This window comes from Prionailurus viverrinus, chromosome A1 (genome assembly GCF_022837055.1).
Source record: "Prionailurus viverrinus isolate Anna chromosome A1, UM_Priviv_1.0, whole genome shotgun sequence".
In the NCBI taxonomy this organism is placed as follows: Eukaryota; Metazoa; Chordata; class Mammalia; order Carnivora; family Felidae; genus Prionailurus; species Prionailurus viverrinus.
This window is the reverse complement of record NC_062561.1, coordinates 173,935,504-173,962,163: the sequence shown is the minus strand read 5'-3', so window position 1 is coordinate 173,962,163 and position 26,660 is coordinate 173,935,504. Positions and strand designations below refer to the sequence as shown.

Below are 26,660 nucleotides of genomic sequence, written 5' to 3'. Positions count from 1 at the left end.
CTAGCAGCACCTTACTCAGTCCAGCCTACCCTATTCCCATTGGGATCTCAGTTCCTAACCACACCCCTCCATCCCTGCTTCCTTGACCATGCCCAGCCCCAACCCAGCTCATTACCCCAGCATTCTGAACTTCTTCCCCATCCCTGCTCCACCTCTATTCTGAGCACCCCTCCCTTACTTGCTGCCTCCAAATAGGGCCAGCCTAGGAATTCCTTTGCCTTCTCTCCCGAGCCTCAGGCCTCTCAGAGGAATCCCAAATAGAGTTCCGGAAGCAGGGAAGCAGCGTCTAACCCCAGACTCCCAGGGCAAGGCCCCTCCAAGGACACTCCAGGGCCAGTCCCCCTGGCACCTTTGTTTCCCAGAGCTCTGAGCACAGAAGTCCCCTGTGTGGGGGTGAGCACCATTGCCAGGGCCTCCTGGAACATCTCCACTCCTTGCTGAGGTGAGACCCTGAAACCCTCCTCGGCTCTAAGAAGCCTTTTCCATCTCCTACAAAGCCTCCCACCCCCATCTTCTACGGGAAGGTGACAGAAACAAGCCAACTTTACTTGGTCCAGTCCAGGAAGTAGAGAGGTGGTCCCCAGCTGGGCCTCTGAGTTCTGAGTTGGGCAATTATTCTGAGAAGGAGAACAGTTTGAGTGGATCAGCAGTGAATCCTGGTACTTTGGAGTAGGAATAAAACCCCAAACATTTCACAGACACCTGCCTGGGGAACTCTGCACCTACTATGCCCATGGACCCCTGGCCCTGGCAGTTTCTCCATAGCCCCCACTTGGAACAAGGCCCAGGCAGAGTCCCTGGGATTCTAGGGAGTCCCTGGGATTCCTCTAGGGAGGAGACCACAGCAGGGCTGAAGGATGCCTGGGAAGGGTAGGTAGAGGGATCTCAGGCCTCATGCCCCTCCTGCTTCCTTTGACATGTCCTAGCCCAGGACTCCCCACCACTTCCTCATCACCAGCCTCCTGCTCAGTCAGTTTCACATGCAAAAAACAGAAGTCCAATGAGCATGCTCTCCCTTCCTCAAATTCCTGCCTCCCCCCAGCCACCTACAAACTCTCTCCAGCCACCCCATTCTCACCTCTTTGCCATCCTTATTTTTAAATAAACTTTTAATTTTAGAACAGTTTTAAATTTACAGAGAAATTACAAAGATAGTACAGAGTCCTCACATGTCCCATGCCCCGTTTTCTCTATTTTCAGGAGAGAAAGAGGGTTCCCTGCTTACATGCCCTGGAGCCCACTCTTTCTGATCTTCTCACCCTTCATCCCTCTGCATCATCATCATCATCGTATAATTTGTATATCTGCAGTCTGTCTCCTCCTGCTCCTGTTGTCCCTGGTATCATTCCAGCCAAGGTCACTAGTGACCCTTAAGTTGCCCAAATTCAGTGGCACCATTGTCATCTTCAGTTTTCTTGACCAGTGAGAGGAAGGTCACACTGATCACTCTCTCCTCTGTGCATCCGCCTTCCTTCAGCCACCTGCTGCCCCTGAAATGAACCCAGAAGCCCACCTGGTGGCTGGGTGGGTGCTGAGTGCCTCCTTGGAGGTCCTGCCACCAGGCTTTCCTATCTACCACTCCCAGCACTGATCACCCTTCAGGTCACTAACATATCAGGTCTCTCCCATCCTCAAAGCACAAGCTCCCCTCCACACTGGTAGGCTAGTCCAGTGGCTTCTGGGTCCCCAGAGTAGAAAAAACAAAAAAGAGGGAGGATTCAGATCCAGAAGCTGGCCGCTTGCTGTGTGACCTTGGCTAAAAGGCTTCCCCTCTCTGAGTTTCCTCTTTGATGAGGTGTAAGGATAAAATGTGACTAGATGGAGACTTGAAGGTGAGAAACCCCTTCCTTTCTCCTTGAAGCTTGCTGTTCCCCATGCCCATCTTTCTGTTCTGTGCTTCTCTCTCTCTCTCTCTCTCTCTCTCTCTCTCTCTCTCTTTTTTAAAAAATTTTTGCATGTTTATTTATTATTGAGAGACAGAGACAGAGCATGAGTGGGGGAGGGGCAGAGAGAGATGGAGACAGAATCCGGAGCAGGCTCCAGGCTGTCAGCACGGAGCCAGATGTGGGCTTGAACCCACAAACTGTGAGATCATGACCTGAGCCAAAGTCGGATGCTTAACTGCCTGAGCCACCCAGGCGCCCCAGGGTTCTGTGCTTCTCAGCATCTCTCAGGGAAGGTTTTAAGGCTGATATGTTGGCCTCAGGACTTTTTCAGCATCAGCTGGTAGAGTCTTCTCTGTCCTTATCCTGCCTCTGCCAGGTTCCAACCAAGCAAAACCTCAAGAGTGCCTGTCATCATTACAGTGCTTACAGCATTTCCCAGGCATCTGCCCCTAGGGGGTGGGAGTGCTCAGCCACTTCACCACATTAGCTCTGCTCCTGATAAGTCCATTGCTGTCACCGCACAGACTTTGCTAACCATGTGTCCTTAGACTCATTGCTGGACCTTTCTTGTCTCATTCATCTTCACGTATAAAATGGGGATGATCATGATGGTACCTACTCACAGGGTCTGTTTGAAGATTTTTAAAACATTTCTAGAGGGTTGCCTGGGTGGCTCAGTTGATTGAGCATCCAACTCTTGATTTCAGCTCAGGTCATGATCCCAGGATCATGGGATTGAGCCCTGCATCAGACTCCGAGTTGAGTGCTGAGCGTGGAGCCTGCTCAAGATTCTCTCTCTCTCCCTCTCTCTCTGCCTCTCCCCCCTGCTTGTGTGCACTCTGTCTCTCAAATTAAAAAAGTAATAAAGTTCTTTAAAAAAATAAAGATAAAAAAGTATCTAGAAAGTGCTTAAAATGACAACTGCATACAGTAGGTGCTATTGATGTGTCAGCTGTTATTACTGTTTTACAGATGGGAAAACTGAGGCTCAGTGAGGGGCAGTGACTTGCCCAGAGGCATGCAGCTAGTGAGGAACAAAGCCTGGATGGGAACCCAGGTCTGTCCCATGTCACTTCACAACCATATGCTCTCCCTGCTTCCCCTTCTGTCACCCCCATTTCCAGGGGTGTGGCCTGGCTAGAATTCGGTCAGAAGTAGTTCTTGAGGCTATAGCTGTGGAGACTAGGGTGAGAGTCAGGGGGCCGGGGTTCTGGGTGTGGAGGGGAGGAAGTGTGCCCAGTGCCATCCCTATCCCTGTTTTCTGGCTGCTTTTCCACTACAGGCTCCAGAGGGGAGCATGGAGTCCACACTGGTGGTCAGCTGCAGGGACTGCTTCAGGGATGGACATGTTTCCCAAGTCGGTCCAATGGGTGTTAGCTCTGAACCTATTGCTGGAACGGTTAAGAAAGCTTCCACCTGGGCTACTGAGCTGGCAGGATGTGGGCCTGGGGCTGGTTGAGGGGCATCTTTGCCAATAATGGGGAGAGCCACCTGACAATACAGCCAGCATGAGGAAAACAGAGCTGAGACATGGAGAGTAAGCAAGAAAGCAAGCTCAGAGAGACTCCCACTGCCATTAACTTTTCTAGTTAAATGAGCCAAATTATTCCTGTTTTAGCTTAAACTCGTTTGAATGGCAGGAGTCCCTCCTAATCTACCCAAGTAGTAGTCACTTTTGTCAGTGACAGGGAAATGGGTGAAAGCTGAGTTGGCCTTTTAGTGCCCCACCCCACCCCAGCCCTGAGTGGAAGGACCCAGTCCTGTCCTGGGGCCTTCCCTGGCCATTCGCAGTGACCTCACCACACAAACTCCCAGGGCTGGCCTGGCCCCGTGAGTTCTTCCCAGACTCCCAGCAAGCTTCTTGCTCCACTATGGCCCCTGGAGCCCTAGTCCTCCTCCCCCCTTTAGGCTCCATTGAGGAGGGGCCCTTCCTCCACTCACAGGGTTGTTGGAATCCGTGCACCGAGGGGCCCAGCCCTTTCCCCCATGGTCTCAGCTGCCTTCCCCTAGTAGGACTGCTTGGAGGGGTCCACGGGACTGTGCATGTTCCAAGACTACATTGGAGCCGGCACTGAGGAGGCAGGACCAGAATCATCAGTTCTCTGTCCTCTGTACTCCAGTCCCTCACCCTGCACTGCCTCTCTTCCTGCTGACTTCAAATGAGCTCAAACTGCTCAGAGCAGGCAAAAGCCCCTCCTCTGCCTGCTGCCTCTCTGGTTGCCCACTCATGCCCCCGCTGTGGGCTCTGCCCCCTCGGTTGGAGATTGCACTCTCCAAGGGCGCTAATGGCCTCCCCTGCCTGGCACAAGGACATTTCCCAGTTCCCATGGCCTCCACCCGCACAGCCTCACACCCCAGCTTTGGAACACTGTGATCCTTGCAGCTCTAAGGTTTGGAGGGGACAGTTGGGAGGTGCAGTGGGGAGCACCTCAGCTTTTGATCTTTGGAGGAACATATCCAAGATGTTCTGGCTGAGTGGCTTTGGACAGGTCATTTTCACTCTCTGAGCCTCAGTTCCCTCATATGAAACATGCCTTTAGTGACATCTCTCTTAAGTGATTTTCTAGGATTAAATTATATATAAGCTATTGCCCTGTGGTTCCAGGTAGAGAGAGGCAATGTTCAGAGCAGGTGCTCCATGCTTGTGTTTATTTCCATCTAGGCTAGCTCCTCTTTCCTGAGATTCAGTCTCCAACTCTCTGTTCTTCACCCTTCTGTCCCCACTGTTCCCCCAACCCTGCCTCAGCCCCCACCCCACTCCCACCCCAACTTCCCTCTCTTCTACCACCTTCCCTGGGCAGATACCGCCGATCTTCCTCCCTCCACCCATCTTGGCTGCCCAGCTGACTGTAGCTGCTAGTGGTCAGACTTCCTCCTGGCCCACCACAGCCAAGCCTCTTAAGAGAGTTGTCTACACTCTCTCATCTACTCTCATTCTACATCTCACCGGCCCTCCCCCGCCTAGTTCCTCTAACCCTGGCTGCTGCCCCAGCTCTCTGCTAAACTGATCTGGCAAACATCATCACTTTGTTGCGAAATGCGATGGGGACTCCTTGGCCTTATCTGCCTGGATGACACTGTTGGCAACTTCTGGAAACACTCCTGCCCTGCCCTCGCCTCCCTGCCCTTAGCTCTCCAGAAGCTGTCATCTGTCCTCTGCCTCTGGAGGCTCCTTCTGCTTTCTCTGCCCAGCGCTGTGATGTTGCCGCTTCCTGCCCTCTCATTTCTTCCGTGGCTGTCCTCATGCTGGATTTGTTCCATGTTTATTATTATTTTTTTAAACAGGTTAAAAAAGAATCTAACTTAGTTGCCAACATCCAAAAACCAGATTTCATATTAAAGTCTGAATCTCTGGGTGCCCTTGGTATCTGTCAGATGTGGCCACAGCTCAGCATTCACACATGGCGGCCCTTGCTTCAGGCCGAGAGTGGCTGCCCCCAGAAGCTCCCCCCAGACTGCTCCCAGCAGCACTCAGCATCCTTCCCTGTGTTCTTGCTCGCTTGTATCCATGGAAACCAAGGATGGACTGAGAGGGCTTCATGGTTCAAGAGAAGTGGGAGAGAGTGCATTTCTTTGTGGAAGTGAAAGATACTGTGTTTAATATGCTAGGGATGTCTTAGTTCCAAAGGAAACCGCATCTCACCTGCTTTACTCCTGCTGTGACCTACCTGGGCCCTGCTCCTCAGCCCTCTCTCTGGCTATCAATTACAAGCATCTGTGACCTCCCCATCCCTGTCCCAAACTCATTCCTGAATTGAATCTGAGGTGAATACGGACTTGACTCTTCATCTGCTTTCTGAATTTGTCACCTAAATGTCCCACAGGCATGTCATCCAGTCACTTAACATTCATTGGGCATCCACTATGTGCCAGGCACTGTTCTAGGCTCTGAAAATAACACAGGAAGCGCTGCACTTATGCTCCAGGGGTCCTCAAGAGAACACAACAGAGTGGCCGTTTCTTCTCTTAAAAAGGATGGGCCCAAGGACCTGTTGAGAATGTCAGCAACTTCAGATGTGCTAAAGGTCCTCATGCCAGGGAGCCCTGAAGGACAGGTGGCCATGGGCAGGCTGAGTTATCCTAGCCCTAGTTTGGGCTCCTCTCCTCGGTCCCTCTCTAGTGCAGGTGAGATGGGAGAGAGGACAGTCCTCCCAGGGTGGTGGAGGGCATCAGTGGTAAGCAAGGGGCCCCAGAGAAACATGGGGCCACCACCAGAGCCTCCAGGTTTTGTAATAGCAGGCAGAAGGGAGCTTTTAAGGGACACTTGCTGGTGAAGGTGCTTAGTGCCAGCCCATCCCGGGACTGTGTGCCCAGCTTCAGGCCTGGTGTCTAGTGTGGCTCAGGGCTCAGGAGCTATGAAACCTTCGTCAGGTCTCCTAACCTCTCATGTCTACAATGAGAGTAAACACCTCACAGGGTGGCTGGGAGGATGGCACGGGACAGTGTAAGCAGTGGCTGGTATATTCCAGATGCGTATCAGAATTGCCTTCTTGCCTCTCCTGACCTCTCATCCTTCAGGCCCCCACTCTAGGCTCCATGGGGTCTGTCATCGGGTCCCATCTCTGCCAAATCACTCTCTGCTCCTCCCTTCCTGTGGCTCCTGCCCCTCCTCCTCGTCCCTCTCCTTCTGTCCACCTTGCTCACAGTTCTCGGAGCTCTTTTACAATACAAATCTGAACTGGTTGCTTCCTATTTCACACTCTTCTGTGCCCTGACACCCCTACCCCACCTTCAAGATTAAGTCCCAGCTCCTTGGCCTGGCACTTGTGGCTTCCCAGGACCTGAGGGCTGCACTCTCCAGCCTTACCCTCTGTTGCAGCACAGGACTGACACCTCTGGGCCTTCACTCTGGCTGTCACTGCTTTCCATACCCCATCTCTGCAGATGTACCTCCAACTCCTCCTTTCTGACCTCCAAGCCAGTCCAGATTAGGCGCCCCCCACTCCTGTAGGTGCTGGGGCCCACACATGCGATCCCCATTTACCTCCTCCTGCAGACCATGAGCTGTCCAAGTCCCCATCACAAGGATAACCAGGATGGCTAGCCCTGGGAAAACCATCTTAATCTCCACCCTGCTGTGCCTCAAACCACACCTTTCCTAATGCATAGGCAGCACACATGGGGCATAGCTGGATATAGGTTTATTGTGGCACTGAATGTGAACAGGGACTGGTGTGGCCAGCACCGATGTGTGGTGGTAGTGGAGGGAGTGGGGGGAAATGGAGGGGGTAGGGCAGGGCCCAGGGAACCCCAGGCTCAGGCCAGGAATTGGGGTTGGGGTGACCTTTGCCAACCCTATCCAGAAATCTGGGGTGATGACTCAAGAACTGGCAATCCCTCTGGCTGGGCTGGATGAGGCAGCAGTGGATGGGAGGGGCTCACACATGGGAAAAGGCATGGCTCTTGCAGAGGGGCTTGTCCTTCTTGGAGTAGAAAGTCTTTCCTTCCAGGTTGATCTGGCATATCTGAGGACAGCCAAGGTCAAGTCACATGCGGTTGGGGGTGGCAGGAGAGTCCCCGTCCCAACCTCTCAGGAATTCCAGAGGCAGGGGGTGGGAGGGAGGCTGGTAAAGAACATGGCACAGGGGTGAGACCCAAGTCCAGGGAGGGGGGCACTCACCGCACACACGAAGCAAGTGTCATGCCAGCTGAAGCCCAGCGCCTCCAGGAAGCGGTCCCCTGCATCGATCTTGAAGTCACAGCCCCGGCATTTCGTGCCAAACATCTTCTCATAGTCTGAGGATGGAGGCAGAGAGGAAGGGGGCACTGGGTTCTGGCCTGCCCCACCCCCATCCCTTACCTGTGCCCCCCCTTCGCCACCCCCCTACCTCGCTCGCAGTAGGGTGCGCCTTCCTCCATGTAAAAGGCCCTGTTCCGAATGGGCGTCTTGCAGGCCGCGCAGGTAAAGCAGTGCACATGCCAGGTCATCTTTAGGGCATGCATGATCTCCTAGGAGGATGCTACAGTCACCAGGCCGCTCGGCCCCTCCTCTCCAGAGCTGGGGACACAGGAAGGCTGGCCTTGGGCCCTCTTCCTTCCTGTGGTAAATGTTACATCTGCACATACACCATTCTCACTCTGCCTCCGGCCCTGAGGTCTCCCCGCGGATGTCCACTATGTTTCTGAGATTTGCCGTGTCCAAATCTCAGCTCCTAACCTCTGTACCCCAAACCTGCCTCCCCGACAGCTGTCCCTATCTCAGTTGACAGCAACTCCATCCTTCCATCTGCTCAGGCCATATGCCCTGCTTTCTCTCATGCACCACATCGGATCTTCCAGGAACTCCTGCTGGGTCCGCCTTCAAGGTGAATCCAGATCTTGCCCACTTCTTACTTCCTATCTGACGTGGGATGTGAACCTCAGGCACCCCTGGCCTTGGTGATGCACAGTAACACTGACTTCTGAGCTCCTCCTTCTGCCCCTACAGACTGATACCAACCTGAGTGAGACCACATTCCCCTCTGCTTGAATGCCTCCCTGCCTTTCCCTCTGGCCTCTGTATCCTCTGAGCTCCCCACATGGCCTCTTGCCTATGGTTGATGCACCGGGCCCGCCAGTCTTGGGGCTTCACGCTGGCTGTCCCCTCTGCCTGGACTGCTCTACCCCAGGTATCTCCACGTCTCACCCCTCACTGCCTTCAAGTTTCTGCTTCAATATCCCTTTCTCCATGAGGCCCGTTCTGACAACACCAGTTAATACTTCCTAATCTTTCCTTTTTTTTTTTAATTAAAAAAAATTTTTTTTTAAATGTTTATTTACTTTTGAAAAAGAGAGAGACCGAGCACGAGCAAGAGAGGGGCAGAGAGAGAGGGAGACACAGAATCCGAAGCAGACTCCAGGCTTCAAGCTGTCAGCACAGAGCCTGATGCTGGGCTTGAACTCACGAACTATGAAATCATGACCTGAGCTGAAGTCGGATGCTTAACCGACTTAAGCCACCCATGTGCCCCCAATCTGCCTTTCCAATGCCATGTTCCCAATACTTTTAACTCTGTTCTCTTTATCCCTGAACACTTTTACTAACACACCACCAAGTAATTTACTTATTGTGTCTACGGCTTATCATCTGCCTTTCCTCCCTTCTTCCTGCTCAGCTGTAAAGTCCAGGAGGAAGCGAGTTGTGACTGTTCTATTAGTGGATATACTGTAACAGTGCCTGTCTCTGTGGGTGCTCATCAGCAAATATTTGCGAGTTAACCTGCACTATTGGAGTGGGAGGAAGCAGAGGCTCAGGGAGAGTCTGTGCTCTCACTGGCCTCGGCTGTCAATCCTGAGGACCCTTGGGCCAACCAGGGTCAGCAGCATTCAGATCTAGAGCAGGCAGAGGGCAGTGTGGGGCTTTGAGGGGGTCGGATCTGTGGCTCCAACCAGACCTTGCTTCTTAGCTGGGTAACTTGGCCAAGTTACCTCCTCTTGACAGTTGGTTCCTTCCCTTGTGATCTGGGAACCTAATCCCAGCCTTGCAGGTTGTTGTAAGAATGCTCCTACAGGGGCGCCTGGGTGGCTCAGTCGGTTAAGTGTCCGACTTCGGCTCAGGTCATGATCTCACGGTTCGTGAGTTCAAGCCCCGCGTCGGGCTCTGTGCTGACAGCTCAGAACCTGGAGCCTGTTTCAGATTCTGTGTCTCCCTCTCTCTCTCTCTGACCCTCCCCCGTTCATGCTCTGTCTCTCTATGTCTCAAAAACAAATAAACCTTAAAAAAAAAAAAAAAAAGAATGCTCCTACATTTATGTTGGGGGTCCCAGACCCTGTGCCTGCCAAGGTGTCATTGGGGGAGCACCTATTTCTGCCTGTAGGGATGGTGAAGACCAGTTTGTGCAGAAATGCCTGGAAGGGTCAGGTTGAAATCTAGGTGTTAAAGTGAAATCTGATTTTCAAATGGTGCCCACTAATTTATTATTATTTTTGTTGTTGTTTATTTATTTTTGAGAGAGTGTGTGTGAGAGTGTGAGCAGGGGAGGAGCAGGGGGAGGGGGTGGACAGAGGATTCGAAATGGGCTCTGTGCTGACAGCAGCGAGCCCAATGGAGGGCTTGAACTCACAAACTGCAAGATCATGACCTGAGCCAAAATTGGACACTCAACCAATTAAGCTACCCAGGCGCCCCTATTGCCCATTAATTTAAAAGGACAATGTAGACCAAGCAAGACATGTGGGCGGCACCTAGCTCTCAGACGGCCTATCTGTGCCCTCTGCATCTATGTCACATCTCACATATACCTCACAACCATCCTGGCCAGGAAGTTACTGCCACCATTTTAGTGAGGCCCAGAGACAGTGACTTGCACCAGGTCACATAGTCAAGAGATGGGAGAAATGGGTTTTGTGCCCAAGTCTGGCTAGCTTCAAAGCTGGCTCTTCCCACTGTCTGGTGTTGCCTCTTTTCAAGGAGCGGACCAAGGGTCCAAGGGAAGGAACTTGGCTGCAAGCTGGCAGGACAGGGGGCTCGGGCAAGAGCATGGGCAGCCCAGAGCTGGGTCCAGTGGATGTGTGAGCAGGGAGGCAGATTTCTGCTGGTATCCAGAAGAACCTGTAAGTCAGTTACCAGTGTTTATTTTATGCCCTAGTTCCTAAATCTGTCTGCCTCTCCCATCCCCACTGCCCTGACCCAGGCCCCAGCAGCCTGTTCCCTTCCCTAGCTCTGTTTCCCCCTTCCCAGAGGAAGCTTGCTGCAGCACAGCTGACCTCATCAGCCCCAGCTCCAATCTCCTAACACGGCCCCCGCTCACCTCTTCTGCCTCATCTCACACCCTTCCCAGGTGTTACCTTGTGATACAAGCTATTCCTTCTGCTTGGAGTGCTCTTTCCTGACCCTTCTTCAAGCTAATTCCTACTCATTTTTAAAGTTCAGCTTAGAGGCCACTTCCATCCATTCCTTCAACCATTTACTGACCACCTCCTGTACACAGAGCCCAATCTAAAGCAAGAGCAAAACAGCCCTGGTCCCAGCCCATGGAGTTCACACCTGGGGAAAAGATGGGGCAAAAGGACTGGGAAGTAATGAGCAAACTGTGGGAGCCCTAGCCTGGTAGAAGGATCACGTCTCATGGGAGGTGTTCCTAAGGAAATGATATGAGTCCAAGATGAGAAGGAACAAGATAAAAAGGGTGCTAAACTAGTATTCCTGGTGGAGAGGACAGAATGCGCAAAGGTCCTGTGGTAAGGGAAACAGAACACTGGCAAAATGAAAGGGCCCACATGACTGGAGCACTGGAGAGGGGCTAGTGATGAGAGGTGAGCCTAAAGAGTATAGGTTTCCAAGGGCACCTATGTGACTCAGTTGGTTGAGTGTCTGACTCCTGGTTTTGGCTCAGGTCATGATCCCAGGGTCATGGGATCAAGCCCTGCATCAGGCTCCGTGCTGAGTGTGGAGCCTGTTTAAGATTCTCTCTCTCCTTCTCTCTGCCTTTTCTCTGGTTCGTGCTCTTTCTCTCTCAAGAAAGAAAGAGAAAGAATGAAAGAACGAAAGAAAAGAGTATAGGATTCCAGATGCGGTCCCCAAACCAGGGTAGGCCCCATCTAATGTGTCACTCATGCTGTGCTGCTTCCCTCCACCTCCACTGAGGCAATTTGACTGTCCTGTATTTCTCTCCTCGTGCTCCACGCTGATCTCCCAGGGCAGGCACAGTTCTGAGCTCTGGGTGCAGACAGGGCATGGAGCACCCAGCAGGTTGCGGAGGTAAGCTTCCTTCACCTTCCCCCCAGGGTGAGGTGGGGGCTTCCTAGAGTTTGTCAGGTCCTGAGTCCTTGTAAGAGGGGAAGCTAAGGCCCCTGAGTTTCTGTGGAACATTAGCCTGAGCTGGGGCACGAGAGGGTTTGCCACCCAAGGCTTACTCCAGGACCTGGGAGCCAGCCAGGCCCTATTAGCCTTGGCTTCCCATCTGTGGCCTGGGTGATAACCCTGCCCACCCGGGAAGGTGGAGTGAGGTAGGACAAGAGTGCAGTGTAACACAGACAGAGCAGTCATTGAACAGGAGGGCCTTGATTTGTAGATGCCCAGCTCAGGAAAGGTTCTGGGATCCAGCCCATTCTGTTAAAACAGTTTAATGGGGTGTGGCCTAGGCTGGCTGGGAAATGACTATGATCTTGGGCAAAATTCCCTCATCTAAAAGACGGGAATACCAAACTGACTTCCTATAGTACAATTGTGAAGCCGGATGCCTACACACTTTAAGTGCACCACAACACAAATTGGCATTACAGTGACAAAGACTGTGATCATATCCAATTCCCCCTTCCTGTCTACTGATGGAACCTCCATTTTTTGCTGGGCACATGACTGCCCCAAAGATACTATATTTCCCAGCCTCTCTTACAGCTCAGCAGGGTCATGTGACTGGGATTTGGCCAATGGGATGGAAGCACAAGGGCTGGGTGGCAGCATCTTCTAAAGATGGCTGCCACAAGACTTCCATTCCTTCTTCCCTTTCCAGCTTCCTGCTGGCTGAAACGTGGAGATTTTAGCTGAGACTCAAGGGTCTTCTTGGACTGTTTAGTAAGCCTGTGCTGAGAATGGCCAAGGATCAAGATACAGAAGCCTAGATCTGTCTACTAGTCCTGGACTGCCCACCTCTGGACTTTCTTAAGTGGGAAATAAGCTGCCACTATTTTGAGTTTTCTACTGCTCATGCTCAAAGTAATCCTTACTAATATGGACATCACCACAGAGCTCTCTGGCCACATCTGGTACCTCTGCCTCTGTATCCAGAAATAAGGAGAGGCATGAATGTCAGGAAGAGCCCAAGCGGGGAGTCAACAGTGCCTGGGGCCACTCCAGCATAGCTCTCATGCTCTGTAACCTTGGGCAGTTTCTCCTCCTCTCTGGGTGTCAATTTCCATACATATGCAACAGGAACCCCTTTAGCTTTCACCCTGCCTGTTCTGCCCCCTTTGCCTCTGACTGTACCCTTGGCTCCTGACATCCTCTGAGTCTTCCCATCCTAGTGTGAGCTCCTGCGGGCAGGGCCTGTTACTTCACAACGTGTCCTCAAGCATGGGTCACACTATCTGGCACACTGCCCATACTTAAGAGAATGAATGGGGGAAGGCAGATGGCCCATCACTCTTTGCTCATGACACACACTGACCAAAGTCCCAAGCCTGGCTCCTGTTGGCAGCTAGGTTGCCCTGCAGAAAATATGGCCAGGCTCTACTGTGTGCTTAGCTTCAGTGGGAAGAACAGGATTTTTTAGTGTTTATTAACTTTGAAAGAGAGAGAGACAGAGAGAATCCCAAGCAGTCCCTACACTGTCAGTGCAGAGCCCGACGCAGGGCTCAAACCCATGAATCGTGAGATCATGCCTGAGCCAAAACCAAGAGTTGGACACTTAACTCACTGAGCCACCCAGACACCCCAGGATTTTTTAAATCAAGATTATTATTATTTTTTAAAATGTTTTTATTTATTCTTGAGAGAGAGAGAGCATGAGCAAGGGAAGGGCAGAGAGAGAGGGAGACAGAGGATCTGAGGCGGGGCTCTGTGCTGACAGCAGTGAGTCCAATGTGGGGCTGGAACTCACGAATTGTAATATCACGACCTGAGCCGAAGTTGGATGCTCAACCGATTGAGCCACCCCGGAGCCCCGGAAAGAACAGGATTTTGAATCACAAATTTGTGTGTCTGCATTTCTGGCTTTGTCACTCCATAGTTCTATGCCCTTCAGACACAGTGAGTTACCTGTCAGTTTCTGTCCTCTCATGCACTGACATGGCAGACACTATGGATTGGCCTCCCCAAAGCCTGTCATGACCCTCTTCCTTTTCCCCTTCCTTTCTTATGGGAGACAAAGGCTAAAATACTGAGTTTGCCAAAATCCTCCACAGCCCAGGTGCTCATAGGATAACAATTCCAAACACAGAGATGAAGATGCAAGTTTCTGGTTTTTCTTCCAGAGTCAAAAAGCAAAACCTTGTTAAAATAATGCCATTTGGCCCTTCCCTCTCCTTCCTGCCTGAATATACAAGAATATCAGGCCTGGGGCTTGAGTAGTCATCTGGTAACCATGATATGATAGGCTTGGGGACAAGGGTCCACATGCTAAGGATTTCTGAGCCAAAGGCAGGAAAAGACTAATAGGCATCCTTAAGCTGCTGTTTCAGCTCTGGAATTCTTTTTATTTATTTTTATTTTTTTATTTTTAAAATTCTTTAATCTTTATTCACTTTTGAGAGACAGAGCATGAGTTGGGGAGGGGCAGAGAGAGAGGGGGGACACAGAATCCAAAGCAGGCTCCAGGCTCTGAGCTGTCAGCACGGAGCCTGATATGGGGCTCAAACCCACAACCCATAAGATCATGACCTGAGCCAGAGTCGGATGCTCAACTGACCGAGCTACCCAGGGTGCCCCTCTGGAATTCTTTTTAAATGTTTATTTTTTTTATTTTTGAGAGACAGACTGAAAGCAGAGGAGAGGCAGAGAGAGAGGGAAAGAGCGAGAATCCCAAGCAGGCTCCACGCTGATGGCAGAGTCTGATATGGGGCTTGAACTCACGAACCGTGAGATCATGACCTGAGACGAAGTCGGACGCTTAACCAACTGAGCCACCCAGCTGCCCCAACTCTGGAATTCTTATGGCTGAAGTAAAAAACCGCTTCTGTTTAAATCTCTGCAGTAGGGTTTAGTTATTGCAGCTGAATGCAATCCCACGGACACAGCCAGCATCTCTTATTTTGGCCTCATCAGCACCTACCTTCTTTCTTTGGGTAATGTCATCTTGTTTTATTTCAGGGAACCAATCCTCCCTCACTCAGTCTATGGTTCAGGTAGGGCTGCCTGACCCCTGCTTCAGTGGGTGTCACCTGGGCTTGGCTAATCCGAATCCTAGGGATTGGTCCAGAGATGGGCATGTGACACAAGCTATTCCAGTGAGCATCAGCATCGGGCCCCTTGACGCATCAGCTTGCATGGAGGTGCAAGCTTCTCTTTGCAGTGCTAAGCTGGGGAGATGTAACCCTGGCACCACTGTGGCACCATCTTTGCCACCTTCTTGGGAAAAGTACGCGGGCAACAAGGCCAACGCAGACAAAAACAGACGCAAGTAGTGGAAAAAGTCCTGATGACCCCGAGACCTGCAGTCAGCAGGGCCTGAAGTTGGTGCCCCTTGGGCGTTCTGATTATTTGAGCTGATACACATATCCCTCGCTTTTCGAATGTCAATGTTACACCACCTCACTTTTATGAGAGACCCACCAACTGAAAGGAATCCGATAAGGAATTTTGCTTTTAGGAAGAAAGGCGAAAAGTGAAAACAGCGTTCAGCGTTTTGTTTTGTAGTGAGCCATTACTGAGGCAGCACACACCCTGTACCCTGAGCAGCAAGCGGCCCCGCCCAGCTCCTTCCCTGGAAACCACACTCAGCATCTCAGCATCAAGCAGCCACAGTTCTGAACTGTGTCTATGAGCATCTGTGCTTTATCTCAATTTACTTCGTGCATCTGTTAGCAAGATGTGTCCTAAGGTACCAGAAAAGCCTACAAGAGGTTATTTTTTGGGTCTGGGAATGCTCAAGTTTTTTTTCCATATAAATGAACAGTACTTGCTTCTTCACTTTATGCCATTTTGGCTTGGGAAAGTTTTCATAGGAACACTCTACTTTCAGAGAACCGGGGAAACCTGTACACTCTTTCTTGCTTGAGCCCCTCTGAGCAGGATTTTGGTCATTTGCTAAGAGGATCCTGGTTAACACAAAATGAGGCCAATGTAGCAGCCTGTTTATGAAGCTTCTAAGGATCCAAAGGGCTCATGACAGGAGAGCCTCTAGGCCTAAGAGTTGCTCAATAGTACTCCCCCATGCTGACAGGGTCAGATTCACCCTCCCACCCACCTGCCAGCCCTACTCACGCCTGTGATCTTCTTCTTGCACTTGGCACAGCTGGGTGCATAGCGCACATCATAGCAGGGGGGGCAGAAGATGGCACCCTTCTCCTCAAAGAAGCCGCCCTCTTCCAGGACCTTCCCACACTGGCTGCACACAAATTCCTCAGGGTGGTATGCATGGCCCAGTGCCACCAGGTAGCGGCCCCTAAGAGGGAGGCGAGGGCAGTAAGTGGGAGTGTATGCAGAAGAGGTGGGAGGTCCTGGCCAGAGCCCAAGTGGGTTTAGTGAACACCTGTTCTGAAGCCTGGAAGGGAAACCCTTTCTCCCAATTTTCCAAATAAAGGAGAAACAGGCTTGGGAGGTGACCCAAGTGATGACACAGTGATGAAACTATGCTGCTTTGATGACAAGAGATGGGGACAGAGGCAGCATTGGAATAAGGAGGATTACATTGGGTGGGGGCGGCTGACTTGGGCCTAATGAGACAAACCAGAGGAGTTGGTGCCCTGGGGACGGGAGGCCCAGAGTGCCCATCAGCTCCGAAAACCAGTAGGTAACTGAGCCGACCCTGGTGCCCACCCTGTCTCACTTGCCTAGTCCATCTCGCCTGGAGAAGGGCCTGCAGGTCCCAAATAAATGAGGGTGTCTGAAGAAGGGGATTCTCTGCAGAGCCTGAGAGCTGACAGGAGTCGAGAGCAGTACAAGACCAGGGCTGAGAACTACCAAGATTCTAGAAGCCAGCATACTGACTCTGGGGGGCTGTGTGACCTTGCTGGGCCCCAGGGAACAGTGCAAGGAGAGAGAGGCCTCTGGCCTGTCTACTCTGAGAGCAGAGATTTGGCAGAGACCAAGTGAGCAGGAAGGAGAGGCAGAGGAGCTGGGAGGGGCAGGCCCTTCCCTGCCCAGACAGCAGCCTTTCTAGGGGTGCTGCTTGAATATATTGTTGGTACTTCCTCCATTTCAGCAGGGCAAACACTGATAGAGGCTGATGCAGGGTGGGGTGGGGGAAGTAATGCAGGATGCAGAATCTGAGGACCTAGGCCAGGTCCCTGCCCCCACTGCAACTGGGAACTGAATCCTTATCCTCCCACAGTGACAGCTGAGATGAGTGGGGAGGCAGACGGGGGAGCAGAGGTCGGAAAGATGCCAGGGCCAGGCTTTAGGACAGGAAAGGTCAGGATAGGAAAGGAACCAGGCCACCCACCGGATGACCTTGTGGCACTGGTGGCACACGGGAGTCTTGCCATTGCTGCCACCACCTGCTCCTGTGCCTCCTCCAGTGGCTGCCTGCACGATGGAGGTGCGGTTCTGCAGAGGTGTGGGTGTGGCTGGCTGGCTGTGCCGGGTCAACACCGTGCTGGTCTTGTCCGGGGCGTAGCGCTCAGCAAATGCAGGGTCCACAGCCCAGGGTGGGCGGCTAGTGGGGCTGGGGGTGGTAGGGCCTGCCAGGGCCAAGGAAAGTGGCTCCAGGGGGTTGCCCAGGGACCCCAAGTGTCAGAGGGTCGAGCCAGGGGCAACTTGGAGCACCCCCCCCCTCACCCTGCATGCCCCTGGAGGCTACCCACCCTTCCCAAGGCCCAAGCCCACTCTCTCTCACCAGGCCAGGGTTCCTGGGGTGTAGTTGAGGCTGGGGCTGGGGCTTCTGTCCTGGGCACCTGGCTGCAAGATCTGCCATTCAAGGCCCTGTATGGCTGGAGCTCCTGGCATGGCCCCACCCCCCAACCTTGGTCTTCCTGGCCCCATGGGAGATGACTGGGTACATGAGAGTTGCTGGGCTGGACTCCAGGTCCCACTGGGATAGGTATGTGTAGGGCAGCTTCTCCTAGTCAGGTTCTAGCCATCAGGTCTGTTGTGTGGGACTGGGAGGTGGAGAAGGGCTCTCCCTTCTGAGGCAGCTCTTGAGGCTTCCTCATTCCAGAGATCTAGCTCTGATGGCAGGTACTACCCCTCACTGAGACCCAGACTGGCATGGCCCACACTGGGTTTGAACACCTAACACCCCCACACCCAAAACAAGCCCACAAAGATAGAAGACAAAGGCGGAGAAAGCAGGGCTGAGAATGTTTATTTCCATGCCTAAGCCAGCACAGACCTGGCAGATAGCAGTACCATAGGGCAAAGAGGGAAGGCAGTGTCAGATAGAGCCAGGCTCTCTGCCAGGCCAGCAGGAGGCTCAGTCCAGGGGCAGGAAAGGAGTGGGTAGGCAGAAGCTGCAGCAACCAAAGGGGGTGCCCTCAGTGGGAGGAACAGAAGAGAGAGGCAGAGAGGGCAGCCGGCCGGTGAGGGCCAAGCTACGACTGCACGTTGAGCACGTGGGCAGAGCGCTGGTGGTGCCAGTCCCGGAGGCGGGTGTAGCGTGGGCTCTGCAGCTCCAGGACATACTTTTCCCTGGGGGGGGCAGAGAGAGAAGAAGGAGGAAGTAGAAGGAAGGAGGTGAAAGGGAGGAAGGGAGGGAGGATGGAAAGGAGGAAGGAAGGAAGGGAGGAAGGGAGGGAGGAAGGAGGGAGGGAGGCAGGGAGGAAGGAAGGAAGGAAGGAAAGAAGGAAGGAAGGAAGGAAGGAAGGAAAAAGGAAGGAAAATGGAGAGCCCTGGTTGTGGACCCTCAGAAGCAGACATAGGGCAGTGGCTGGAATGGAAGAGACAAGAGGTAAGAAAGAGGGGCTACTGCCCATCCTTTTACCTTGATTTCTTCAGGTGTTCCTCATCCGGGTCTTGCACTGAGAGGGCAGAGGCAGGCATTGACCAAGGGAAGACAGAAGGCCACCCCAGCCCTGAGCCCTGGCAGAAGGTCACAGGGCGCCAGAGCAGGCTCCATTTGAGCCCAGGCCCAGGCTAGGGGCCAGCAGGAGAGTCCGCCCTGCCCTGGGCTGGCACTTACTGAACTCGGTGCCCGTGAGGTGGGCAAGGATGCGGAAGGAACGGGACTGGCCTGTCCCGGGCCGAGGCCGCCAGTCCTCTGTGTCCTCCATCAGCCGCTGCTTGCTGGCATCTGGAACCAGCGGCCGGAGCGGCTGTCTGTGGGGAGGGCGTGGCTCAGAACTTCATGCTGGGGGTGGGTAGTGGGGGCAGCCCCTCCCAGCATTGGTGCATGTGGGCTATGGTGCTTAGGAGAGTGGAGGAGGGCAAGGCCAGGGCCCTGCTAGGTGAGGGGTGGGGAGGGTAGCTATGTGAGAGGAAAGGAGGGCAGCTAGGGTAGGGAGGGGCCACCGCCCAGAATGCCAAAAGGAAGGAAGAAAGGAACAGGCAGAGGGGGCTCACTGACTTGTCAGGGGTCTGCACCTGTGAAGGAAATAGACAGATGGACAGATAAAGGGACAAAGGGACAGACAAGGAAGAAGAAAAATGGCAAGGGGTCAGAGTAGCCAGGGTCAAGGCTGTACTGAGTGTCTGGGGCTCAGTTGGCCCGACACCACACCCCAATCCCTGGCCACCAGTGGGGAGGCCCTGCCTAGTTCAGAGCCTCCAGGAGGGCAGACCCTGGGCAGGAGCCACACCCTCAGAGGGGCCCTGTATCTACAGCCCCCGCCCCGGCCGCCAGGGGTCACTGCCGCACGGATCTGCCTCATGGTTCCAGCCGGGCTGAGGCGCAACGCAGACTGAGCAGCAGCGCGGGCAGCGGGCTTGGGGCCTTGGACAGATGGCGTGGGCGTGAGAGGTTGGTGGGCAGGACCGACGTACCCATTCTGCTGCAGGGCGCTGTCAGCGGGCGGGGGCGCCCCAAAGGGCCGGGCCGTCTTGTTGAGGGAGGCGCTGGGTGCAAAGGTGTACCGCGGGGGGTCCGCGGCAGGGGCCAGGGCCTGGGCGGAGACAGAGCCGGGCAGGGCGGGCAGGGAGGACGCTGGGCAGGGGGAACGCTCAGCCGGAGGTGAATGCCCCCCTGGCGTGTCGTGGAGAGGACAGCGGTGCTCCAGCCCCACCCCCACACATCTGGACAGAGGCCTAGGGGAGGTGGGGGGGTGCTCAGGTTTCAAGGGGCCCATTTGGGAGGAATGATCTCAGCCCACGCGGGCCAAAGGGCAGACGAGTACGGCTTGTAGCACAGGCCAGCGGAAGGCAGCGGACAGATAGGCAGTCATGCATGGTGCCCAGACCGTGCGGCAGCCCCCGGACCAACTCCCAGTCTCCCAGACTCTCCCAGCTCTGGCCCCATCCTCTACTCCAGGCCAGGGATGGAAGTATCAAGGCTCCTAGTTGCCGGGGAGGGCAGGTCAGCCCAGTAGTCCAATCCTACCCCTCCAACCACCCAGATGTCTCGCTCACATGTCCCACGTCCGTTGCCTACCTTCTGCGGTTTGCTCTGAGCCGGCTGGGCCCTGGAGGAGAAGGGGAAGGGGTGATAGGAGGCCAGGCCTGAGCGTGCCCCCATCCACCAGACAGGCCAGGGCCCTTGTACCTGCTGAGACCCAGGCTGAGGCGCTCCCCACAGGCACGAATCTTGTTCTGGGCTTCAATGTGTGTGAGGCCCCCTGCATTCTCACCATCGATGCTCAGCACCCAGTCACCCACAGCCACGCCTGCCTGTGAAGCTTTGCCTCCAGGAGTCAGCTGCAGACAGATGGAAGGTCATGGAGGCCCAAGCCTCTGCAGACCAAACTGAAGCCAACATTAGTCAACTCTGCTTAAGCTGCCCCACTTCTAGAACCTGGAGGCCTTTTCATTCAACATATTTCTGGGCAGCTGCTGAATACTAAAACAATCTGGGAGGGGTGGAGTTCACCTGAACCTCACAATCACCCCAATCACTATTTAGTTGTTTGTTCACCTCCATGACCCTCCTCTCCGCAGCCCAGAAAACTGCTATGATGTCAACAAGCAGCCACCTTCAGGTTAAACCCCAAGCTTCTCAACTTCAACCACAGCCCTTGAACCCCCTGCTGGCCTCCTGCCTGGGCTATTTCGCCCACCCTCTGGCTTGTGCATATGGTGAGCTCCTCTGTGACGCTAAGAGGTGCTCTCACTGACCTCTTACAATCCCAGCACCCTGTCCTGCAGCCATCTGCAGGGATCTGCCAGGACCCTTTGAGAGCCAGGAACAGGCCCCCATCATCTCCAGGTACCCCATGAAGTGCTTGAAAGGGGCCCAAGGTGTCAGCTAGGGCTGTAAAAGAGTGTCACCCCCAAGCCTTCAATTGCCACATCACCCTCTTCCCTAATCCTTTGGGCTCTGCCTTGGGAATCTCTGGTTCCTGTGGCAAATAAGGTAATAGTGGCTGGCAGTAATGGTCACCACTAGCATGAACTGAGCCTGCCAGGAAGGACTTCTGGGAAGTGGTGGGCCTTGATGAAAGGACAACGGGATGTGTTGCCCAGGGGGTGAGAGAGTCTACTTAATGATGGCCTTGAGTGCTGGGGCGGGGAAGGAACCAGGACTTGGCCTTGAGGTTAGGAGGGGCCATCAGCAGTTTGAAAGCTCCAGTGGGGTATTTCCCAGACCCCTGATAGAGGTAACCCTGACAAATCCCACTGGACCCTACTGGCCCTCTAGCCCGGAGGCAGCGACACAGAAATGGGTGGGACAGCTGTTCATGGGTTTAAGCCCACAGGGCTGCCCAGGTTTCTGGCAAGAAGCCTGGCATTAAGTAGACTTTTATGGGAGAAGTGCTGGAAGGCAAATTCACACTTCACAGGTCAGGGCGGAGGGGGGAGGGGGGGTGGGTAGAACTGCAGGGTACTGGCTATCCGTGGCCCCAGGAGGCTCCCTAGTGGGCTGAAGCACAGACTGAGTTGAGGCAGGGAGAGGGGAGGTAGGAGGTTCCAGAGAGATCTCCAGAAGGCAGAGAGACCAGATGCAGAGACTGACAGCAAGACTGACTAGGGCAAGAAGAGAGAGCTGGCTCTATTGCATGCTTGGGAGGTTACAAGGGCAAGACAGCTGGGTGCCTCCTTCTTCATCTGCTACATGGTAACAAAAGCAGCTTACATTTATTGAACACCTAGTACTGTCACATACTAACAGTGAATCTTCCAACAACCTGTGGAGTGGAGTCTCAGATTATATGCATTTTACACATGAGAAAAAAGACAGGTTATGTAACTTGCCTCAAGCTGCTCAGTTAGTCAAGAGGCAGGGCCAGGTCTGACGCTGACCTTAAGGCTCCACTAGTAGGCTACCTCTGCTGGGTGCTGGGACCCAACTCAGAGGTCAGCCCACCTAGAACAACTTGCTACTCTCTGGCTGGGTCTGGGGCCTAGATCTCTCTTGCTTTCAGTTCAATCCAACAACCCCTTATAATGAGCATAGAAAAGGGACACCCTTGAAAGGAAGTGACTTACTCAAGGTCATGGTGAGTCAATAGAAGGGAAACCTGGTCCAGCCACTCCCTACCCACACATGCTGACTCCTGGGAGGTGTGGGCTGAGCCTGAGGTAGATAGAGGTCTTGGGGGTGGGCAGGAGCAGCTGGCGCTCAGGGAGGGGTGGGGAATTGAGGGGTGGGAATTTCCTTTCCTGATTGAGGAGGATGGGAAGCACAAGAGGGATAGAGCAGTGATCAGAGAGGTGGAGACAGAAGCAGGAGAAAACCCTGGGAGTGGGGTGGGGTGGGGTGGCTAGAGAAGCAGGGAGGCCTGAGGATTCAAGGAGGGGAAAAGCCAGAGGGCTGGACACTGCAAGGGGTGGGGGTGAGTCAGCCTGAGGGCTCCAATGAGCGGCCCAACCCCCAAGTCTCAGACATTACCTCATCTCCCAGGCCTGGGCCCACAGCCAGCCCTAGCCCCTCCCTCCTCCCTGGGGTCAGGGGGGAGGGAGGGGCTGGCTTACCTCAGAAAAGACCACCCTACCCCACCACCCATCAGGGCCCAGGTCCAACTCCAGGGCTGGGCTCAGCTTGTGGCCCCACCCACAGCTGGGGCTGCTGACAAGGAACCTCAGGCCCAGAGTGCCCCCAACAGGCCACATCTTAAAGTCCATCCCTCAGGCTACTATGTTGCCCATCTCCACCAATGAAGAAACTGAGTTCTCAGAGTCCAGCCTATGGCTCCCCAGCCACAGTGGTCAGCACTTTCCCGGAAAGGGAGATGTAGAATACGTTCTCAGGGCTGGCAAGAGTTGAAGATTGCGTAGAGGTGGGTTTGTGTAGTTGGGGGACCACTGCTGTAAGCTACCCAGGGGTAGGGCAGTTTCCAGGGGAACCCCATGGAAAGGTCCCTGGAAAGAACAGTGACCGCCTCCCTGCCCTGGCCACCAAGCCAACTCCCATAGACAAACTTGATCTTGGGGCCCTTCTCAGGCTGTGCAGTGCCTAGACAACCTTCTGGCCCCCACCAGGCTATGCTTGCCTTGGGCTTCCTGCCAACAGTTGCCTGCCCACTGGGCTCATTGGGTAGGCCTCTCTGGACAGGCGATGTGGGGGCAGGAAGTCCCTACCCCCTCCTGACCCTCAGGCCACAGACACCAGCCCAAAGGCTGGCCTCATTCTCTCTGGGCACCCTCTTTGTGTCCCACAACTGACCCTACAGTTGGAGCCATGGCCTCATGGTCACCCACTGAGGGGTCCACCGATGGCATTTAGGGGTTCAGGCCTCAGCCAGCCTTTTTCACCTCTGCAGACTCCAGCTACCAGCTGGCCATCCCAGCGTGGGGCTGCATTCTTGGGCTTATAAGGCAATACCCCTGCCACAGGGAGGAGCCAGCCCCTCAGCTCCGCCCCTCACAGGGAAGGCCCTCAGGAGCTGAAGTTAGAACCCTAGAGCCCCATTCCACACCCTTGCTTTGGGTCAGAGGCCACTGCATCCTAAATAACACCAGGGGATGAAGATAGAGAACCTCACAGAGGCTGGAGAGGGTCCTCCTCCCCACCAAACTGCAGACCATCCCAGTGCCTGAATTCAAATCCTTGCTTGCCAAGGAATCACTGAAAGGGCCCCTCCACCTCTCTGAGCCCTGAGTTCCATCATTTGGAAAAACAGGGTGACAATTGCTATTTCCCAGGTGGCAATGAGGTTGAAGTGAGATCCTGCAGTCAAGAGTGCTCTTCCTGAAGCCTGGCTCCAAGCACTGCTCCCTCAAGCAGGTTAGATACTTCCTGGAGACCTCAGGCTCCCCTGCTGCAGAATGGGCATCCCCCAGGGGCCTCAGATTTGGCCCCAGTAGCTTTGTGGAATGGCATCAAGTACAAGACAGTGCTGGGGAACTGTGGGTGCTCCTCTCCCAGTACCCACCTGGTTGAGAGCCTTTGTGGTGGGTGCCCACCACATCTCTGGACCTAGATAACCTCCTGCCCTACTGGACCTGGCTCACTCCTTCCCATCACCCACCACAGACTTGACACCCAAAGACCCCTGGGAATAGCACCTCCCACAACCTTGGCTCACCCGGGAGATGGAGAGGGGCACATTGAAGTCCTTGCCCCCCTGCAGCCGAAAGCCCCAAGGTGCAGGCCCCTCCAGCACCACCTTGAAGGAATCCATGGTGCCTGCTCCTGGGAGGAAAGAAAAGGTGAGTGGACAGCATGGTGGGTGTACAGGCAGGCCCAGCTCTGGATACCAACCTTGGACTGGTGCCAGGAAGGCACGAGCAGCCTCTGAACACACCCAGGGCACCAGTAGGCATACATCTTGTCAGGTGTGGCTGGCAGACCTCACTTTGCAGAGGCAGGGGCAATCCCCGCCCCCCCCCCCCCGGGACTGGATGATGAGGGGGTCCCTTCACTCAGTCTTGAGGTTCTTTTCATTCCGGAGTGGGCCGCAGAGCTAATTTGACATGGACTCCCCCCAAGCCAGCCTTAACCCTCGGACCGAAGGGTGAGTCAGGGGCCGGCGCTCCTCTCCCCCGCCCCCAGGTCCCGACAGGCAGGCCTCGCAGAAGCCTGCTCGGACTATATAAGGCGTGTAAGCTGACACTGTGCGGAGCCAGCGGAGGGAGCACACGGGGGCTCGGGACGCGAGGGGGAGGGGTGGGGAAGGAGGCTGCTGGAGCGGGTCCTGGCCATTCCCAGACGGGTCGAGGCTGATGAGGACTCCCAGGCGCTGGGGGCGGCACAGAGGGGCCGTGGCCCCTATGGAAATCAGAGAAGGCTAGGACCCCAAAGCGTGGCCAGGTAGGGGGCTCATCCTGGAGTCCAATGGGGGTGGTGCCTCCCGCACAGGCCTACTACCATCCCGACATGACTCAGTTTCCCCTGTCCCCCACCAGGGCCCAAAGCATTGGCAGAGTCTCGGGCGCAGGAAGCAGCGCAGGCGCCAATCCGCCCTGCCGCAGCCGGCTTCGCCGCAGGAAGGCGGGGGCGGGGGCGGAGGCAGGGGCCCAGGCCCGCAAGAGGAAGCGCAACACTGGCCCCGACCCCAGTGCCCTCCGTGGTCCCCAGCAGGCTCCTGCCCTCAGCTTGGCCCAGCCCGAGACGCCCGCGCGGTCGCCAGTACCTGCTCGGCCCCGCCGAGGCGCTGCTCGGTGGCTGGCCCCACAGAACCGCGTTGGGATCGGCCACCCGTGTTCTGACCCCGCCCCCACGGCCGCAGTCCGCTTTGAGCTCGCGGAAGGGGGCGGAGCCACAGGTCACGCCCCGTCAAAGCCACGCCTGCGAGCGGCCTCTCTACAACTGGGAAGCCCCACCCAATCCTTCCGCCCCGCCCAATCGCGAAGTCCCGTTTTACTTTGAGCTGGAAGGCCTGTGGCTGCCCGCGATCCCTTGATGGGGCGGAGTCTGGGCAGAGCCTGGGCGGGGCCTGGGCGGGGTCTGGTCTGCAGGTCGCCTAGTCCAGGGACCAGCTGGCAGCTCGAGCAGCCCCATGCGCCTCCCTCTGGCCGAGCCGAAAGAAAGCGGCCTTCGGTACCAAACAGACCTAGACATCCTGAATCTCAGTTTCCTACTCGGAAAAATGGGACAATAATACTCGCCTTGCAGGCCCATCGTGAGGATAGGCGTTGTTCCGCGGAAGGTGCAAGCCATCAGCGGCTCCAGAATTTCTAAACCGGAAGGACTTGCGGGTGTGGAGCACATGGAGGTGGGTTCAGATGATATGGGGACAGGGGATCTTGAAGCTAGGTTTGTAGAACCCTCTACAGAAGGCTGAAGATAATGGCAGGAGCGGACAGAGTTGAAGGGAGCCCCTGGCTTGGCTCTCAGCCTGACCTGTGGGCCTTTCCATTCCCTGACCCCAGGCAGTCAACAGCCCTCTGCCCTGGGGCAACCCCACACTGATGAAATGGGCTGTTGCCTGGTACCCCACTCCAGAGCGGTCAGCGCCTGTGGTGGGGGTGTAACAGGGTGAATCTAGCGGGGGTGGCAGAGTCCCCACTTTGTCCCCATGGGTCATCCCAGGCAGCCAGCGCAGGTGGCAGGGGAAATTGAGAGCCAGAGTGTGTGGGTAAGTGAATAGGCGTCCACCCCTTAGCTCATTCTAGGGCATGGCTGCTGCTGTTCTCCCCCTCTGCCATCATCACATTTCCCTCTTCTGCATCATTCCCGTCACTGAACAAACTACTGTAAGAGTTATCTTTAAAGAAATCCTCTTTTGACCCCATCTCCCCTCCAACTATTGCTCTTTTGTTCTATTCCCCTTGGGAATAGAATTTCTCACAGGAGTTATCTATAGCCTTGTCTGCACTTGCTTTCCTCCTGTTCTTGCTTTCCTTCTGCTCTTTCTTTTTTAAATGTTTATTTATTTACTTTGAGAAAGAGAGAGATAGAGAGCAAGTGGGGGAGGGGCAGATAGAGGGAAACAGAGAATCCTAAGCTGACTCCAATCTGTCAGGGCAGAACCTGATGTGGGGCTCAAACTTACAAATTGCAAGACCATGACCTGAGCTGAAACCAAGAGTCAGATGCTTAACTGGCTGAGCCACCTCCTGCTCTTTCTTGAACTCACTTCAGTCAGGCCATTGTTTCCGCCAGTCCTCTAAACTGATTCCTCTTCTCAGGGTCTCCAATGACCTCCACGTCATCATGTCAATGGTGATTTCTCAGCCTTCCTCTTATCCTGCCAGGGAGCAGCACTGGTCCAGGTGCCTTCCCTCTTTCC

General features: G+C 54.6%; 1 protein-coding gene across 10 annotated transcripts; it reads right to left on the bottom strand.

The window, feature by feature from the left end:
- Positions 1 to 110: 110 nt before the first annotated feature.
- Positions 111 to 25,175, bottom strand: PDLIM7 (PDZ and LIM domain 7). 10 transcript variants are annotated; one of them, XM_047866041.1, is made up of 13 exons: positions 25,062 to 25,175; positions 24,015 to 24,121; positions 20,096 to 20,247; positions 19,985 to 20,015; positions 19,381 to 19,499; positions 18,581 to 18,717; positions 18,383 to 18,419; positions 17,300 to 17,370; positions 16,907 to 17,144; positions 15,727 to 15,907; positions 7,715 to 7,835; positions 7,507 to 7,622; positions 111 to 617 (listed from the first exon to the last, which is right to left on the bottom strand). In XM_047866041.1, the coding sequence occupies exons 2-13, from the start codon at positions 24,108 to 24,110 to the stop codon at positions 243 to 245; spliced, it is 1,674 nt and encodes a 557-aa protein (XP_047721997.1). In that variant the 5' UTR covers positions 24,111 to 24,121; positions 25,062 to 25,175; the 3' UTR covers positions 111 to 242. The 10 variants fall into 10 exon arrangements, with proteins under 10 accessions (XP_047721997.1, XP_047722005.1, XP_047722022.1 ...); XM_047866049.1 differs by having other exon boundaries at positions 17,300 to 17,361; XM_047866066.1 differs by lacking the exon at positions 19,381 to 19,499 and adding an exon at positions 18,965 to 18,981.
- Between the last annotated feature and the right edge of the window lie 1,485 nt (positions 25,176 to 26,660).

Coding starts and splice junctions, on each gene's coding strand:
- PDLIM7 (XM_047866041.1), bottom strand. CDS start 24,110: ATGGATTCCTTCAAGGTGGTGCTGGAGGGGCCTGCACCTTGGGGCTTT. Junction 20,248..24,014: donor TGCCCCTCTCCATCTCCCGG/GTGAGCCAAGGT, acceptor ATCTGTCTGCAG/CTGACTCCTGGAGGCAAAGC. Junction 17,371..18,382: donor GAACACCTGAAGAAATCAAG/GTAAAAGGATGG, acceptor CTTGAATGGCAG/ATCTTGCAGCCAGGTGCCCA.